The sequence below is a fragment of the Conger conger genome, chromosome 3, assembly GCF_963514075.1.
Source record: "Conger conger chromosome 3, fConCon1.1, whole genome shotgun sequence".
NCBI classification, from domain to species: domain Eukaryota; kingdom Metazoa; phylum Chordata; class Actinopteri; order Anguilliformes; family Congridae; genus Conger; species Conger conger.
In genome coordinates, this window is record NC_083762.1 from 35,190,987 (window position 1) to 35,209,880 (window position 18,894).

Below are 18,894 nucleotides of genomic sequence, written 5' to 3' on the forward strand. Positions count from 1 at the left end.
GACCCATATCTTTAATATTCTACAGTCCTTTCTGCAAAATCCTGTTCCGAGCAATTGTTGCTGTGTTTCTAGTGTGGGGAGGCCATACGTTGCCATAGACTGTCAGTTGCCACCCAGCTCATTTGCATAGCTCATAACTCAAAAACTAGAAATTGTTTCAAAATGAAAGGGGGTATACATTTGTTAGCTGGACCCTTATCTTTGATATTCTACAGTCCTTTCTGCAAAATCCTGTTCCGAGCAATTGTTGCTGTGTTTCTAGTGTGGGGTGGCCATACGTTGCTATTGACTGTCAGTTGCCACCCAGCTCATTTGCATAGCTCATAACTCAAAAACTAGAAATTGTTTCAAAATGAAAGGGGGTATACCTTTGTTAGCTGGACCCTTATCTTTAATATTCTACAGTCCTTTCTGCAAAATCCTGTTCCGAGCAATTGTTGCTGTGTTTCTAGTGTGGGGAGGCCATACGTTGCCATAGACTGTCAATTGCCACCCAGCTCATTTGCATAGCTGATAACTCAAAAACTAGAAATTGTTTCAAAATGAAAGGGGGTATACATTTGTTAGCTGGACCCTTATCTTTGATATTCTACAGTCCTTTCTGCAAAATCCTGTTCCGAGCAATTGTTGCTGTGTTTCTAGTGTGGGGAGGCCATACATTGCCATAGACTGTCAATTGCCACCCAACTCATTTGCATAGCTGATAACTCAAAAACTATGAATTGTTTCAAAATGAAAGGGGTATACATTTGTTAGTTGGACCCATATCTTTAATATTCTACAGTCCTTTCTGCAAAATCCTGTTCCGAGCAATTGTTGCTGTGTTTCTAGTGTGGGGAGGCCATACGTTGCCATAGACTGTCAGTTGCCACCCAGCTCATTTGCATAGCTCATAACTCAAAAACTAGAAATTGTTTCAAAATGAAAGGGGGTATACATTTGTTAGCTGGATCGTTATCTTTAATATTAAACAGTCCTTTCTGCAAAATCCTGTTCCGAGCAATTGTTGCTGTGTTTCTAGTGTGGGGAGGCCATACGTTGCTATTGACTGTCAATTGCCACCCAGCTCATTTGCATAGCTCATAACTCAAAAACTAGAAATTGTTTCAAAATGAAAGGGGGTATACATTTGTTAGTTGGACCCATATCTTTAATATTCTACAGTCCTTTCTGCAAAATCCTGTTCCGAGCAATTGTTGCTGTGTTTCTAGTGTGGGGAGGCCATACGTTGCCATAGACTGTCAATTGCCACCCAACTCATTTGCATAGCTCATAACTCAAAAACTATGAATTGTTTCAAAATGAAAGGGGGTATACATTTGTTAGTTGGACCCATATCTTTAATATTCTACAGTCCTTTCTGCAAAATCCTGTTCCGAGCAATTGTTGCTGTGTTTCTAGTGTGGGGAGGCCATACATTGCCATAGACTGTCAATTGCCACCCAACTCATTTGCATAGCTGATAACTCAAAAACTATGAATTGTTTCAAAATGAAAGGGGGTATACATTTGTTAGTTGGACCCATATCTTTAATATTCTACAGTCCTTTCTGCAAAATCCTGTTCCGAGCAATTGTTGCTGTGTTTCTAGTGTGGGGAGGCCATACGTTGCCATAGACTGTCAGTTGCCACCCAGCTCATTTGCATAGCTCATAACTCAAAAACTATAAATTGTTTCAAAATGAAAGGGGGTATACATTTGTTAGTTGGACCCATATCTTTAATATTCTACAGTCCTTTCTGCAAAATCCTGTTCCGAGCAATTGTTGCTGTGTTTCTAGTGTGGGGAGGCCATACGTTGCCATAGACTGTCAGTTGCCACCCAGCTCATTTGCATAGCTCATAACTCAAAAACTAGAAATTGTTTCAAAATGAAAGGGGGTATACATTTGTTAGCTGGACCCTTATCTTTGATATTCTACAGTCCTTTCTGCAAAATCCTGTTCCGAGCAATTGTTGCTGTGTTTCTAGTGTGGGGTGGCCATACGTTGCTATTGACTGTCAGTTGCCACCCAGCTCATTTGCATAGCTCATAACTCAAAAACTAGAAATTGTTTCAAAATGAAAGGGGGTATACCTTTGTTAGCTGGACCCTTATCTTTAATATTCTACAGTCCTTTCTGCAAAATCCTGTTCCGAGCAATTGTTGCTGTGTTTCTAGTGTGGGGAGGCCATACGTTGCCATAGACTGTCAATTGCCACCCAGCTCATTTGCATAGCTGATAACTCAAAAACTAGAAATTGTTTCAAAATGAAAGGGGGTATACATTTGTTAGCTGGACCCTTATCTTTGATATTCTACAGTCCTTTCTGCAAAATCCTGTTCCGAGCAATTGTTGCTGTGTTTCTAGTGTGGGGTGGCCATACGTTGCTATTGACTGTCAATTGCCACCCAGCTCATTTGCATAGCTCATAACTCAAAAACTAGAAATTGTTTCAAAATGAAAGGGGGTATACATTTGTTAGTTGGACCCATATCTTTAATATTCTACAGTCCTTTCTGCAAAATCCTGTTCCGAGCAATTGTTGCTGTGTTTCTAGTGTGGGGAGGCCATACATTGCCATAGACTGTCAATTGCCACCCAACTCATTTGCATAGCTGATAACTCAAAAACTATGAATTGTTTCAAAATGAAAGGGGTATACATTTGTTAGTTGGACCCATATCTTTAATATTCTACAGTCCTTTCTGCAAAATCCTGTTCCGAGCAATTGTTGCTGTGTTTCTAGTGTGGGGAGGCCATACGTTGCCATAGACTGTCAGTTGCCACCCAGCTCATTTGCATAGCTCATAACTCAAAAACTAGAAATTGTTTCAAAATGAAAGGGGGTATACATTTGTTAGCTGGATCGTTATCTTTAATATTAAACAGTCCTTTCTGCAAAATCCTGTTCCGAGCAATTGTTGCTGTGTTTCTAGTGTGGGGAGGCCATACGTTGCTATTGACTGTCAATTGCCACCCAGCTCATTTGCATAGCTCATAACTCAAAAACTAGAAATTGTTTCAAAATGAAAGGGGGTATACATTTGTTAGTTGGACCCATATCTTTAATATTCTACAGTCCTTTCTGCAAAATCCTGTTCCGAGCAATTGTTGCTGTGTTTCTAGTGTGGGGAGGCCATACGTTGCCATAGACTGTCAATTGCCACCCAACTCATTTGCATAGCTGATAACTCAAAAACTATGAATTGTTTCAAAATGAAAGGGGGTATACATTTGTTAGTTGGACCCATATCTTTAATATTCTACAGTCCTTTCTGCAAAATCCTGTTCCGAGCAATTGTTGCTGTGTTTCTAGTGTGGGGAGGCCATACGTTGCCATAGACTGTCAGTTGCCACCCAGCTCATTTGCATAGCTCATAACTCAAAAACTATAAATTGTTTCAAAATGAAAGGGGGTATACATTTGTTAGCTGGACCCATATCTTTAATATTAAACAGTCCTTTCTGCGAAATCCTGTTCCGAGCAATTGTTGCTGTGTTTCTAGTGTGGGGAGGCCATACGTTGCCATAGACTGTCAATTCACAAGCAGCTCATTTGCATAGCTGATAACTCAAAAACTATAAATTGTTTCCCAATGAAAGGGGGTATACATTTACTCTATATACCCTTATCTTTAATATTCTACAGTCCTTTCTGTGAAATCCTGTTCCGAGCAATTGTTGCTGTGTTTCTAGTGTGGGGAGGCCATACGTTGCCATAGACTGTCAGTTGCCACCCAGCTCATTTGCATAGCTCATAACTCAAAAACTATAAATTGTTTCAAAATGAAAGGGGGTATACATTTGTTAGCTGGACCCTTATCTTTGATATTCTACAGTCCTTTCTGCAAAATCCTGTTCCGAGCAATTGTTGCTGTGTTTCTAGTGTGGGGAGGCCATACGTTGCTATTGACTGTCAATTGCCACCCAGCTCATTTGCATAGCTCATAACTCAAAAACTAGAAATTGTTTCAAAATGAAAGGGGGTATACATTTGTTAGTTGGACCCATATCTTTAATATTCTACAGTCCTTTCTGCAAAATCCTGTTCCGAGCAATTGTTGCTGTGTTTCTACTGTGGGGAGGCCATACATTGCCATAGACTGTCAATTGCCACCCAACTCATTTGCATAGCTGATAACTCAAAAACTATGAATTGTTTCAAAATGAAAGGGGGTATACATTTGTTAGTTGGACCCATATCTTTAATATTCTACAGTCCTTTCTGCAAAATCCTGTTCCGAGCAATTGTTGCTGTGTTTCTAGTGTGGGGAGGCCATACGTTGCCATAGACTGTCAGTTGCCACCCAGCTCATTTGCATAGCTCATAACTCAAAAACTATAAATTGTTTCAAAATGAAAGGGGGTATACATTTGTTAGCTGGACCCATATCTTTAATATTAAACAGTCCTTTCTGCGAAATCCTGTTCCGAGCAATTGTTGCTGTGTTTCTAGTGTGGGGAGGCCATACGTTGCCATAGACTGTCAATTCACAAGCAGCTCATTTGCATAGCTGATAACTCAAAAACTATAAATTGTTTCCCAATGAAAGGGGGTATACATTTACTCTATATACCCTTATCTTTAATATTCTACAGTCCTTTCTGTGAAATCCTGTTCCGAGCAATTGTTGCTGTGTTTCTAGTGTGGGGTGGCCATACGTGCTAGACCCCCATCAGTCTGGCTTCAGATCGGGCCACTCGACAGAGACCGCGCTGCTCTCCGTCAGTGAGTCACTCCATGCCGCACGAGCAGCCTCCCTCTCCTCTGTCCTCATTCTCCTAGATCTCTCTGCTGCCTTCGACACTGTGGATCACTCCATCCTCCTATCTGCCCTCTCAGCAACGGGCCTCTGTGGCACAGCCCTGGACTGGATTGAGTCCTACCTCTCTGGTCGCTCCTTCCAGGTTGCCTGGGCTGGTTCAGTATTGACACCTCGGCCCCTCGCCACAGGAGTTCCCCAGGGCTCAGTCCTCGGCCCGCTTCTTTTTTATCTTTACACTCGCTCCCTTGGCCCTGTGATCACTGCACATGGGCTATCCTACCACTGCTACGCGGACGATACCCAACTCTTCGTCTCGTTCCCGCCGTCTGATACGCAGGTTTCAGCCCGTATCTCTGCTTGCCTGATTGACATCCAGAGCTGGATGGACAACCACCATCTAAAGCTCAACCCAGGCAAGACTGAAATGATATTCATCCCTGCTAAAACCTCTCCCCATCTGGATCTCTCCATTTCCCTCGGGGATACCACACTCACGCCGTCACCCAGTGCAAGGAACCTCGGCGTGGTGATGGACAGCAGACTGTCCCTTTCCGAGAACATTGCAGCGGTGACCCGGTCTTGCAGGTTCTTCCTATACAACATACGGAAAATCCGCCCCTTTTTCACCCCCTACTCGACCCAGCTCCTGGTCCAAGCGATGGTTCTGTCCCGCCTGGACTACTGCAATTCCCTCTTGGCTGGCCTCCCAGCGTCTGCCATCAGACCCCTCCAACTCATCCAGAATGCAGCAGCTCGTCTGGTCTTCAACCTTCCCAAATACTCACACGTCACCCCCCTGCTTACTTCCCTCCACTGTCATGGCTCGCATCTAATTCAAAACATTGGTGCTAGCCTTCCAAGCAGTTAAAGGGTCTTCCCCAGCTTATCTACAAAAAATCATCAGACCCTACACCCCTGCCAGACCTCTTCGTTCAGCCTCCACAGGCCGCTTGGCACCTCCCCCTCTCCGAACCTCCACCTCACGCTCACGACTACTGTCTGTTCTGGCTCCACGGTGGTGGAACGAACTCCCCGTTGAGGTCAGAACTGTAGAATCTCTCCCCACCTTCAAGCGCAAGCTGAAGACGCACCTCTTCAAGCAGCACCTCTCCCCGTCCCTCCCTACCTCCCTGTGAACCTTAATTGTTGTCTCTGTGATGTGCTTTGTGTATCGGTATTTTTAGTTGGCTAGGTAAGCAGTGTTTGCATAGTTCACTTTGGTCACTTTTGCTCTGTTTGTTTGTTAATTTGTTCTCAAAAAATTATGGGTTTGCACTTTGTTGTACGTCGCTCTGGATAAGAGCGTCTGCTAAATGCCAATAATGTAATACATTGCTATTGACTGTCAATTCACAAGCAGCTCATTTGCATAGCTGATAACTCAAAAACTGTAATTATTTAAAAATGAAAGGGGGTATACATTTACTCTATATACCCATATCTTTAATATTCTACAGTCCTTTCTGTGAAATCCTGGAAACAATTGGCTAAATGATTCCATTATAAACACATACCTGTCATTTTTAATCAGTACCCAAAAAAATAATTCTTGCAGTCCCCTCTACTGCAACTATTTGTTAGCCAGGAACTGTATAGTTTGTACTGCAAGACAATTGAGGTCTTGCCAAATTTACCAAATTTAAAAAGAAATTGGTGGAGATTTAAATTTGTCCTTGTTCCAGTGAATTTAGATTTGTTACATTGGACCATGATTCATATTACAATGGAACATTGCAGGATATTAGAGGGAAAAATATTTTTTAAAGCAATATTAATGGATTCACTGAAGCACCACAACTCATCTTTATTAGCAGTTCTTGACCGTCTCTCACTCTATTTATCTTTACAGTATTTTGGCATTACAGGAAAACTACATCCAGTAAATTTGGTTTTTGAATATGCTCACCAATGTCCTTCCTTTCCAGGTCAGTTAGATGGGAGCAGCTTTGGACTTTACGTTTGTGTTTTCAAAAAGTATAATACTTGATAGTAATCAGTTAAATTGCAGTCCAAGTAAAATGCGAAAGGTTGTCCTGGATGACTTAACTTAAAATGAAATACTCATTAGAATTAGCCCAACAGTAAATCCTCCTTACAATTAAGGCCTCGGTTTGTTTCCAAGTCCCATTTGTGTCCCTACTTACTTCCCACTGCCATATTGTCATTTTTTCCCCCTTGTCTTCATCACAATCATACTGCAGCGCTGAGACACCCCCCACATACTGCCCCAGGACCGCCACCTCCTTCATCTGCACCCTGCCAATCTCACACACATTCAAAACCCATCACATGAACAAATTGTTCATAATTAATTGTTAATTGTTTTATCTGACCATCATTGTCACCCGTAAGCCAGCCAGAGGAGAATGGGCCCCCCACTTAAGTCTGGTTCCTCCCAAGGTTTCTTCCTTCTCCACCTTGGAAGTTTTTCCTTGCCACTGTTGCCCTAGGCTTGCTTTTGTGGGGGGAAAGGCTGGGGCTTGCGCTAAAGCTGTGTTTCTCAACTCTAGTCTTGCCGGAAGGTTTTTGTTGTAACCAGAAACTGAAACAACTAATTTAATAACTGAACCAATCATACCACCAAAAATGCCCTAAATTAAATAAATCAATTAATAAATTCCTGGTTGAGAAGCACTGCTCTAAAGCATGTACTGACAAATATAGCGTGAAATGTGCAACACAAATAAAGTTGATTTGACTTTAATTTCATTGTAAAGTTGCATGGTTTGGGTTTATCCCTGGGTATATAGGTCTATAATGAGCAGCATGTGAATTGACAGTCTATAGCAATGAATGCCCACCTTGCACCTGACACACAGCAACAATTGCTGTGAACAGGATTTTTCAGAAAGGACTATAGAATATAAGAGATAAGGGTCCAGCTAACAAATGTATACCCCCTTTCATTTTGAAACAATTCATAGTTTTTGAGTTATGAGCTATGCAAATGAGCTGGGTGGCAACTGACAGTCAATAGCAACGTATGGCCACCCCACACTAGAAACACAGCAACAATTGCTCGGAACAGGATTTTGCAGAAAGGACTGTAGAATATTAAAGATATGGGTCCAACTAACAAATGTATACCCCCTTTCATTTTGAAACAATTTATAGTTTTTGAGTTATGAGCTATGCAAATGAGTTGGGTGGCAACTGACAGTCAATAGCAACGTATGGCCACCCCACACTAGAAACACAGCAACAATTGCTCGGAACAGGATTTTGCAGAAAGGACTGTAGAATATCAAAGATAAGGGTCCAGCTAACAAATGTATACCCCCTTTCATTTTGAAACAATTTCTAGTTTTTGAGTTATGAGCTATGCAAATGAGCTGGGTGGCAACTGACAGTCAATAGCAACGTATGGCCACCCCACACTAGAAACACAGCAACAATTGCTCGGAACAGGATTTTGCAGAAAGGACTGTAGAATATTAAAGATATGGGTCCAACTAACAAATGTATACCCCCTTTCATTTTGAAACAATTTCTAGTTTTTGAGTTATGAGCTATGCAAATGAGTTGGGTGGCAACTGACAGTCTATGGCAATGCATGCCCATACCACACCTGACAGACAGGTGGCAAACAGTTTTTATTGAAATTTGTGCACAATTGTATATTCTCTGCAAATACATCACAATCATATCCAACTGTATTAATTTAACAATTAAAATTGACAAAATTACAGTTCAAAAATAATTTTATTCACCGAACTTTTATTTTGATAAATGCGAACCGGAAGTCTCCAATTGTGGCCAGCAACATTTGCCAACTTCACGCAGCTACGGTGGTTGATAGACGTCCACATCTGCTTTTAATTTTACTACATCGACAATTTGTTCTATTTCCTCCAGTTTACTCAACAGGATTTCTACGAGTGCGAAGATAATCTGCTTTCAGTGAGATTATTTTATTTCACTTCACTTCATGTTCATGTTGTGCTATACGTGTAGACGTTAACTAGTAAATACTTGGCTAACGAGAGTTTCACTCAAAATACTGTATGATGTAGCCGAATTTGCCTGTTGACTGTTAGCAGGTTAAGAGTGCAAACCGATCCTCATTTGCTCTAAAATATATCCTGTGTTCTTTTGTTGTAGATATGTCAAATAAAGTTGCACTTGTCACTGGTTCCAATAAAGGCATTGGCTTTGCAGTGGTGCACGCACTGTGTAAGAACTTTGCTGGCGACGTGTTCCTCAGTGCTCGGGATGTGGGCCGGGGTACCGCGGCAGTAGAGAGCCTGAAAACTGAAGGGTTAAACCCGCTCTTCCATCGGCTCGATATCAACGATCCGGCGAGCGTCCGCTGTGCCCGAGATTTCTTCAAGGAGAAATACGGCGGCCTTGATGTACTCATTAACAACGCCGCTATTGCGTTCAAAGGTAACCAGATGATTTACTCCCACAATGTATCAGGGCATTTTTGTCAGGCAGCAACCGACAGAACCGACTTTCTAATACTTCAGACATTACGCTGCTAGTTTGTTTCAGTTATTTGTAAGATGTGTTTATGCCTGAATAATGTAGCAGCATTCTCTCCTCCCCTAGTCGCTGATTCCACACCTTTTGGAATCCAAGCTGAGGTCACTCTCAGAACAAACTTCTTTGCCACCAGAGATATGTGCAATGAGTTCCTCCCCATCATAAAACCAGGAGGTAAGGTTGCCATGCAACCAGTTTTACATTTTGTGGAGACAATTAAGGGCTCTTTCCAGTCACTTATTATTACCTCCTTGGCTCCTTTCCTCACATCCTTTCCTTTCTCCTAGCTCCACCCATTAGAGGATATAAGGAAAGGATGTGAGGGCTGTGTCTGAACCAGCCTCCAAACTATTGTGTCCTTGAAATATGCAGATGTCTTCTAAACATACTGCTTACCGAAATACTGTCCATAACAGCAAGTGGGAGTACACATGGTGGGAAAGTTATAGGCAAAATGTTCTCAAAATGTAGTATAATTCTCAAAATCCCTGTATGAAATACATATTTCTGGGGTTTTGCTGAGGGAGCACACTTTTCAGGAAGTAAACATGCACTTTTTATTACACTGGTGGATGCACAGACCTCTTGCGACACTTCCACAGTGCCATTGGAAAATAGTATAGAGGATATGTCAGAAAGTTGGCAGTACATTAGTTATTTTGAGGACACAATAGTTAGGAGGCTGTTTCGGCCATGGTCACACTCAGCGAAACCTTGGAAATGCGTATATCATCCGGAGATGCTTAGTATACATTTAGAGAAAGGTATGCCCACTTAACAGCTTTCTCATCCAGAGTACTCAATTTACAGTGGCTTCAGGGAATATTCAGATGCCTTCATGTTTTGCACACTTAGTGTAGTGTTTAAAAAAAAAAAAATTGCAATTAAGTCTTGCATAAAAATAGCATAAATCCACACTCAATAACCCATAATGTCAGAGTGAAACATTTTTGCAAATGTATTAAAAATTAAAAACTGAAATCTCTCATTTGCATAAGTATTCAGACCCTTTGCTGTGGCACTCCAAATTGTGGCCAGGTACATCCTGTTTGCTTTATTTATCATTGAGTGTCTAGAACTTGTTTGGAGTCCACCTGTGGCAAATGTATTTGATTGGATATAGTTTAGAAAGGCACACAACTGTATATAAGGTGCCACAAGTCCAAGGAACTCTCTGTAGACTTCTGCGATAAAATTGAGGCAAGGCATCGATCAGGGCAAGGGTATAAAACATTTATATATACAGAGCTTCAGAAGTCCTCTGCAGAGATGGACGACTCTCAGCAGCACTCCATAAATCAGGCCTTTATGGTAGAGTGGCTAGACGGAAGCTACTCTTGAGTTTGGAGTTTGCCAATTGGCATTTAATTGACTCTGAGAGCACAAGGAGAAAGATTCTCTGGTCTGGTTTGAACTCTTTATGCAGAACTCCTAGCACTATGGCTGGTGAGCACCAGGCACTGCTCATCACCTGGCTAATACCATCCCTGCGGTGAAGCACAGTGGTGGCTGCATCATGCTGTAGGGGTGCTTCTCAGTGGCAGGGACAGGGACACTGGTCAGAATTAAGATGAATGCAGCCAAATGCGGAGAGAGCCTTGGCCAAAACCTGCTCCAGAGTGTACATGACGTCAGACTGGGGTGACCGCTGAGGACAATGAAGTGTGCTAAAAGTGAAGGGGTCTGAATACTTTCAGAAGACACTTTATATACTCAACAGTAGGCAAGTAAACTGTTTGGCTGAGGAAAGCCCCCCAGTCCCAATTCACCTCCTAATCTCTCCACCTCTGATTCACGTTACAATTAATTATAAATGTTACATGAGAGAGGGCTACTCGTAAGCCAGGGCAGGTATCGAAGCGATAGAGAGTGCAAAAAGCAGCAGGGTTAGATTCGGTTCCAGTTAAATTCCCTTCCCTAGCTGTCTACCATCGAGTGAGCCGTTTTGGGATGCAATTTGTGACATGCAACAACCAAACGTGACGGGTGATTTGCAAGGGAGAATAGATAAGGAAAGCACCAAAACAAAACTGAACAGCGCTTGCTACCCTTAGAAACCTCTGCTGCACAATTTTCTGCAGGATTACTTCGGAAGGTTCATGAATAATTCATAGCATGTTTACTTTACCATCTTGAGTGATAATAAAAACAAACATACCAGTCAGTTTTATTAAAAACACTATCGCTGGTCTTTGTGTCTTTAGTGAAAATTTATTCTGCGGAAAAAAAGGAAAAGAATTCTCAATTCTTAATCCCCTCTCCCATCCCTGAACATCAGCTCATCAATTATTCACTCATCCTTTAAAAAAAACAAAAAAAATAAATAAAACGGTTGCCTCCTGATTGTAATTGTAATGTAAATGGTGCTCGTGGTTCTAGGTCTGATGTATGTGGGTGTGTCTCTGTATGCAGGGAGGGTAGTTAATGTTTCGAGTGTAATGAGCTCCTTCGCCCTGAAGAACTGCAGCTCAGAACTCCAGGCAAGGTTCCGCAGCGATGACATCACAGAGGAAGAGCTGGTGATGCTGATGGAGAAGTTTGTGCAGGAGGCCCAGAAAGGTGAACACACCCAGAAGGGCTGGCCCAACACGGCATATGGAGTGTCCAAACTTGGCCTCACGGTGCTGTCCAGGATCGAGGCCCGCAGGCTGAGAAAGGAAAGGCCCAGGGACCAGATCCTCCTTAACGCCTGCTGCCCAGGCTGGGTCAGAACCGACATGGCAGGTCCCAACGCCACCAAATCCCCAGATGAGGGCGCCGTCACTCCTGTCTACCTGGCCTTGCTGCCACCTGGGGTCTCAGAGCCACATGGACAGTTTGTGTCTGAGAAGCAGGTGCAGGTGTGGTGAGCATGAGCCACACAAAGAGCATCAGCTAGCCTGTGAACACAGCGCTTAGGAGTCATTTCTGTCATCTTTTGACTGTCCGTTGGACATTTTGATTGGCAAAACTGAGATGGTACACAAATATATAAAAATAAGAATTTATTTATCGTATGTGTGTTTGATAATAACACTATAAATACAACATATTTGTTGTCCTGTTATCCCTTTTTTAGATATTAAAAACATTTTTAAGATTCACAAATCAAGTAAAATCACATGATCCCAGACTAATATGCTAAAGTTACTTTAAAAAAATACACCACAAGTTTAACCTGTCCTCTTGCATATACATTTTTTTTTTTCTTAATTTCTCTGAAAAAAGTGTTGAACCAATTAAAAATTATTCAAAATTATTCAAGTCATCACATTCAAACAATTTCAGCCAAGACAAATTTAATTTGGACCATATGAAAATTGGTTAGGAAGAGGGACCCCATTAACGCATTTTAATCATTAACTACATTAATACAATTGAATATCTAATACAGTGGGACAAAGATTTTTTTCTTGATTTGGCACTACTCCACAACTTGATTTGTAATCAAACTTTATATGTAGTTAAATATCTTCTAAAATAATTATCTATTTTATTACAAGGGCATTCTTACGTATTTTGGTTTCACTGTGTAGAAATCACTTTGCCCTGAAATGTGGAATCTATGTATAATAAGCAATCTTAATTACAAATCTAAATTTGAGGAGCACAAAGCCAAATCAAGAAAATATCTGTTTGTCCCAAACATTATGGAGCTCAATGACTGTGACTATTTGTTCATGCTTGTTACAGGCAAAACAAAAAAAGAAAAAAAGATTAAAAATGACCGGTAGAGGCTTCATTTACAAATCAATGAGCTAGAAAAAGTTATGATGAAACGAGAAATGTGAGAAGAAATTTCATACTACTGAAATGTACTAATTACTCAGATCACATGCAACATACCTTCAGCTCATATTAATCTAAACTAAAGATGAAATAATTATAACTAAAGATGAGATAATTATACTACCACTTACATTACAACATCACACTAATTCAAAATGACAATATTCTGTATTTGTAAAGAACGTATCTAAACACTAATTTTATGTCTTCGTTGTTTATGAAATGTTAAATAAGAAAACAATAGATTTTTTTCATGGAAATATAAAAAAGCCCGGAAACATTTTATTGTTCTACATATACCATGATTGTAAAACAAACAATCTTTTCATCAAATAACATCTGATTATATACTAGAAAATGCTATTTAAAAAAAATCCCATTAGTACAATATTATACATTTTTATGGATACCCATATTTCCAGAACAGGGTTAACATTTATCTGGTTTGAGTATAATAGCATGAAATGGCAAAACATGTTTTTATGAAAGGTTATTATGTCGCATATTTAATTTAATGCCAAAAATATTTTTGATTTTGATTGATTAAATTTTTATGAATTAAATCAATCAATCATACTTAAAAGTGTCCTCAAATGCTGAAATGACCATTAAACAGTATGGATGTATGTAATCATGATGCTTTTGGCTTCCATCACCAGTTCCCTTCTTGGTCAGTCACTATAGGGATGGCATATGCAAGGTCAGGTAGTAAGATGTAGCTTTAATTAGCTTTAAGGTAACAGTGCTCACTGGGATATCCATACATTTTAATATTTCTTTCTAGCCTTCTCCAAACCATTGCCTTTAAGCTGTGCCTTTATTTAATTTGAAACATTTATTCATGTAATTTGTTTGCACATTATTATTATGTTATATTTATGACAAATAACCTATTTCTTCCGAAAGTAAAATGTGAAAACTGTCCATAGGTCTGAATACTTTTTCTTGAGCTTTCTGCCTCGAGGGAAAAATAAGATGAATAAATTTGACCATGTCCTGTATGGATGTCTTGTATGAAATGGTGTGATTTAAATCACCTATCAGTGCATTCAAAAACATTGACCCCTATATTATTATTTAACATTACATTACATTATTGACATTTTGTGCAACAAAGTGCAAAGTGCATACCCATAACCAGGAACAAGTGCGCTGAAAGACCCTAGAGGGAAGTATCATTTCAAGTGCTAAAAGTACAACTCAAGTACAACAAAGATAAGGACTGGTTCGGTATCGACACCTCGGCCCCTCGCCACAGGAGTTCCCCAGGGCTCAGTCCTTGGCCCGCTTCTTTTTTCTCTCTACACTCGCTCCCTTGGCCCTGTGATCACTGCACATGGGCTATCCTACCACTGCTATGCGGACGATACTCAACTCTTCGTCTCGTTCCCGCCGTCTGATACGCAGGTTTCAGCCCGTATCTCCGCTTGCCTGAGGGACATCCAGAGCTGGATGGACAACCACCATCTAAAGCTCAACTCAGGTAAAACTGAAATGATATTCATCCCTGCTAATGCCTCTCCCCATCTGGATCTCTCCATTTCCCTCGGGGATACCACACTCACGCCGTCACCCAGTGCAAGGAACCTCGGCGTGGTGATGGACAGCAGACTGTCCCTTTCCGAGAACATTGCGGCGGTGACCCGGTCTTGCAGGTTCTTCCTATACAACATACGGAGAATCCGCCCCTTTCTCACCCCCTACTCGACCCAGCTCCTGGTCCAAGCGATGGTTCTGTCCCGCCTGGACTACTGCAATTCCCTCTTGGCTGGCCTCCCAGCGTCCGCCATCAGACCCCTCCAACTCATCCAGAATGCAGCAGCTCGTCTGGTCTTCAACCTTCCCAAATACTCACACGTCACCCCCCTGCTTACTTCCCTCCACTGGCTGCCTGTCATGGCTCGCATCAAATTCAAAACATTGGTGCTAGCCTTCCAAGCAGTTAAAGGGTCCTCCCCAGCTTATCTGCAAAAAATCATCAGACCCTACACCCCTGCCAGACCTCTTCGTTCAGCCTCCACAGGCCGCTTGGCACCTCCCCCTCTCAGAACCTCCACCTCACGCTCACGACTACTGTCTGTTCTGGCTCCACGGTGGTGGAACGAACTCCCCGTTGAGGTCAGAACTATAGAATCCCTCCCCACCTTCAAGCGCAAGCTGAAGACACACCTCTTCAAACAGCACCTCTCCCCATCCCTCCCTACCTCCCTGTGAACCTTAATTGTTGTCTCTGTGACTTGTGTATCAGTATTTTAGTTGGCTAGGTAAGCAGTGTTTGGATAGTTAACTTTGGTGACTTTTGCTCTGTTTGTTTGTTTGTTCAAAAAAAAAAAAAAAAAAAAAAAAAAAAAAAAATTGGCCCTTGTCCTTATCTTTGTTGTACAGGTAGCAGTTGAAATTGTACTTACCTCTAGGGTCTTTCAGCGAACTTATCCCTGGTTATGGGTATGCACTTTGTTGTACGTCGCTCTGGATAAGAGCGTCTGCCAAATGCCAATAATGTAATGTAAAATGTAATGTAATGACTAGGGCCTATTTGATTAATCTTACAATGGTTTAATCAAATAGGCCCTAGCCCTATTTGAATAATATTGACTATGTATAAACACCTCTGTAATTTCTACGTGGTGAAACTAAAATGTATAAAAATGCCCTTTATTGAAATCTGATAATATGCACTTTTACCACATTTTGTATTACAAATCTCAAATTGAGGAGTACAAAGGCAAATAAATAAATGATGGCCTTTGGTTTGGTAATGTCCCAAACGTTATGGAGGGCACTGCATGTGATTCTGTCAAGTGATTTATCCAGTTATATGTTTATACAATGCAGCGTATTGAATGTCACTAAAGGAGTCCGGTTCAGTGAATACAGGCCTGTTAAATAGTAAAACCACTTCGACTAGCCTACGTTATAATTTGACAGACGTGTTAAACCTCACAGCGGTATTATTTCATCATCATTCCTTCTTTGATAACCTCCAGCAACGATAGAGAATGCCGCATGCAGTACAGTAAAACTGCCTACTCGGGAGTTTTTTTTATATTAGGTTCAGGATCTGTCTTCTTGAAACAGGCGCGGCAGGCATATCTGACAGACAAGTGCGAGGTTTGTAAACAGCGCATATCCTGGAACGTACCAACAGGCGGGTAGAACAACGCAGATACAGCCACTTGTTTTGTGCTGGGTTTATGAAATGGCTCTGCAGATGGAACGGGGATCGCGTTTAAACTCGGCGATTAGGCCATAACATGCCCACGCAACACTATAATGGATGGATGGAAGTTACGTGTCATTAAAAGAACAATTACAAACAATATTTCACCCAAACAACCACCTCCAAATAATTCCTCTCCACACCCCCTGCCTGGTCTGCGCCTCTCACCAGGAAGTATTTGTCGTGCAGTATCAGCTGAGTTAAGAATTCCACCCATCAAGCAGCTCATCCGACAGCAAAAAGGGATGTATACAATTCTGTCATGCTTTTTTTTCCCCACACCCCACGTAGCCTACATACCATCACCCAGCGGTAAAAGGTCTTACTAAATTTCATTTTTATACGACACTGGTACAGATTTCCATTCTTTGAACTGGATGATATTCGTCAAAAGCAGTTGATTGTCAGTGGGCAGAAAATCTCGTTCGTGTTGCAGTAGGTGAGTCATTAATTTGCTTTACCCATTTCGTCTCCCATTTCGTCTTCCATGGTCTTTCCCCCTTGTGAGACACAACAGCACAACGATAGAAGCGTAACTTCAGTTTGTTTATTTTTATATTTCATCGACGTGTAGCTAAATATCTAAACAGGGTTCATATAAATGTTTTCACCGTGAGTGCAATCACAATTCATTGTGAACACAATGTCGAAATGATCATACCGCTACCCGGGTACATAGCGGTCTTGTAGCATTTAATGGTCAAGTCCATGATTAACGGTGGATACAATTTTACATTAGGCTATTGTTTATAGTGGTCATTGTTAGCTGCAGCACTGACTGGAATCTGTGGCATAAACAAGTGATGAGATTCGGTAAGTTCGTTATAAACTCACAAAAATCGCCCAAACATACAGCCTAGTCTACCTCCTGGACCGCTCACCCGAGGAGGAAAACACACTGAGGGATATGCTTTATGATGTAGCGGCATGCTGCATATATGTTTTTTTTTATTGTCAAGAGAAATAGCCTACTTATAACAATGTGCTATGTCCTTTCATTGAACTTTAGTTGGGGAGACCGGGACACAACCGAACTCGGGGCATGTTTAAACATGGGGGTTTTGCATAGTTGTATTTGCGCAAGTATGATGTGTTTGTTTTCACTAATGTATTATAGCAACGCGCTTCCCATATGTTAGTGGCTGGACGATTTGAAAACTTCATGCAGTGTTATTAACAAATATGTGTTTTAGTACCATGAATGTTTTTTTCAAGTATTTGTAGAATAACTGATGATAGATGACCGCCACAGACTCAAAATATAGGCTGCGTAATTTAAATCACTATAGGACTGTATAGATTCGACAGATGTAACGAGCAAGCAGAAAATGTTTGCTGGAGTACTAGCGCACCAGGGGCCCCCGTCTGTAATCAATGTATCAGCCACAATAACGTTTAATGTAACCTTGTATATTCCATGTAGACCATGCATTTATTCAGTATGATTTAGCACTCGGTCTTATCAATTTCTTTCGAGACGTCAATTTCATATAAATTGTCATATGCAGTTAGTACAGACAACATTATTGACAATTTTCAGATGAAAAATGTATATGGTAAGAAATTTTCCCGTCCTTTTTCCGACATTTTGGACGCTGTTTCAACTTTCCCCATAACTATTTAAATTTCCTCGGTCGGATCAGTTTCACTCCCACTGCTTTCGAATGAACTGTAATCGCCAGGAATGTGCTTGAACTGTCCGATGGTCTATAGTCACAGCAAAGATACATATCTTCTTTCTGGATGATACATAGCCTTTTTGCTCTAATTTGTATATATATTTATTCGGCAAAAACCTAAAATTGTTTAGTTGTTCCCCACTCTCCCAGTTTGTTTTCCTCAAGTCCCGTCAAAATCAATTTCTGAACTATGTACTGAACTTGTCTGGTTATGTAAAAAAAAAAGAGGAAAAAAAAATCCACTGTCATGTTCCAGTGTAGTCCATTCCTTCTACTGTAGTCATGGCAGTAGTGTTGGGAATGGGAGATGGGGTTATTGTGCTTCCAGTCTTGAGTGCAGTTTCAGGTGTACGGATTGATGAACTGTAGTTTGGATATTTTGATCAGTGGAGTGACCCTTTGATATTTGGAGGACCCTGCGTGACAACTTTAGAGGCAGAGTTGGAGATGGTGTCATAATGAGATATTGTAAGCTCTGGAGGCCTTGAGCTAAATTATAGTGGGAGGGCTTACATCCTTGCTGATTACACGCAACTTGCTGCCAATAAACCTGATTAGGTGTGTGTGTGTGTGTGTGTGTGTGTGTGTGTGCATGCATGTGTGCGCAAACTGTCTTAGGATTTAACATCAATGATGATTACTTAATGGCCAAAGATCTAATGTCACATGGAATGACCACACGCACAAATACTGCAAATCCTAGTCTGCCTTTGACAGCTCCCTGTATTTCTTCAGGGAAAGAAGCGCTGAAACATTATTTTCAGTTGCACAGGACAAGTCTCTACGAGGCCTCTCTCTAAAAAGCGAAATATGCTGGGTTTGCTTAACTTTGTGCTGAGCTTGATTGTGGAAGCGCTTGTAATGTAGTTTCATTGACCAACCCATCTATTTCACACCAGGCAGTTAGAAAAGACTTCTCTTCATAGCAGAAGGAATGCAGACAGTCCACGTCTCACCAAAGTGTGTCTCCCAGACTTAGGCCTCAGCCTGGT

The 18,894-nt window shown here is 41.2% G+C and overlaps 1 protein-coding gene across 2 annotated transcripts; it reads left to right on the forward strand.

The window, feature by feature from the left end:
• The first annotated feature begins 8,515 nt into the window (after positions 1–8,515).
• cbr1 (carbonyl reductase 1) lies at positions 8,516–14,004 on the forward strand. Of its 2 annotated transcripts, XM_061234989.1 has the most exons (4): positions 8,516–8,650; positions 8,852–9,136; positions 9,302–9,409; positions 11,648–14,004. In XM_061234989.1, exons 2-4 carry the CDS (start codon positions 8,854–8,856, stop codon positions 12,082–12,084), a joined length of 828 nt encoding a protein of 275 aa, XP_061090973.1. In that variant the 5' UTR covers positions 8,516–8,650; positions 8,852–8,853; the 3' UTR covers positions 12,085–14,004. The 2 variants fall into 2 exon arrangements, with proteins under 2 accessions (XP_061090973.1, XP_061090974.1); XM_061234990.1 differs by lacking the exon at positions 9,302–9,409.
• The last annotated feature ends 4,890 nt before the right edge of the window (positions 14,005–18,894 follow it).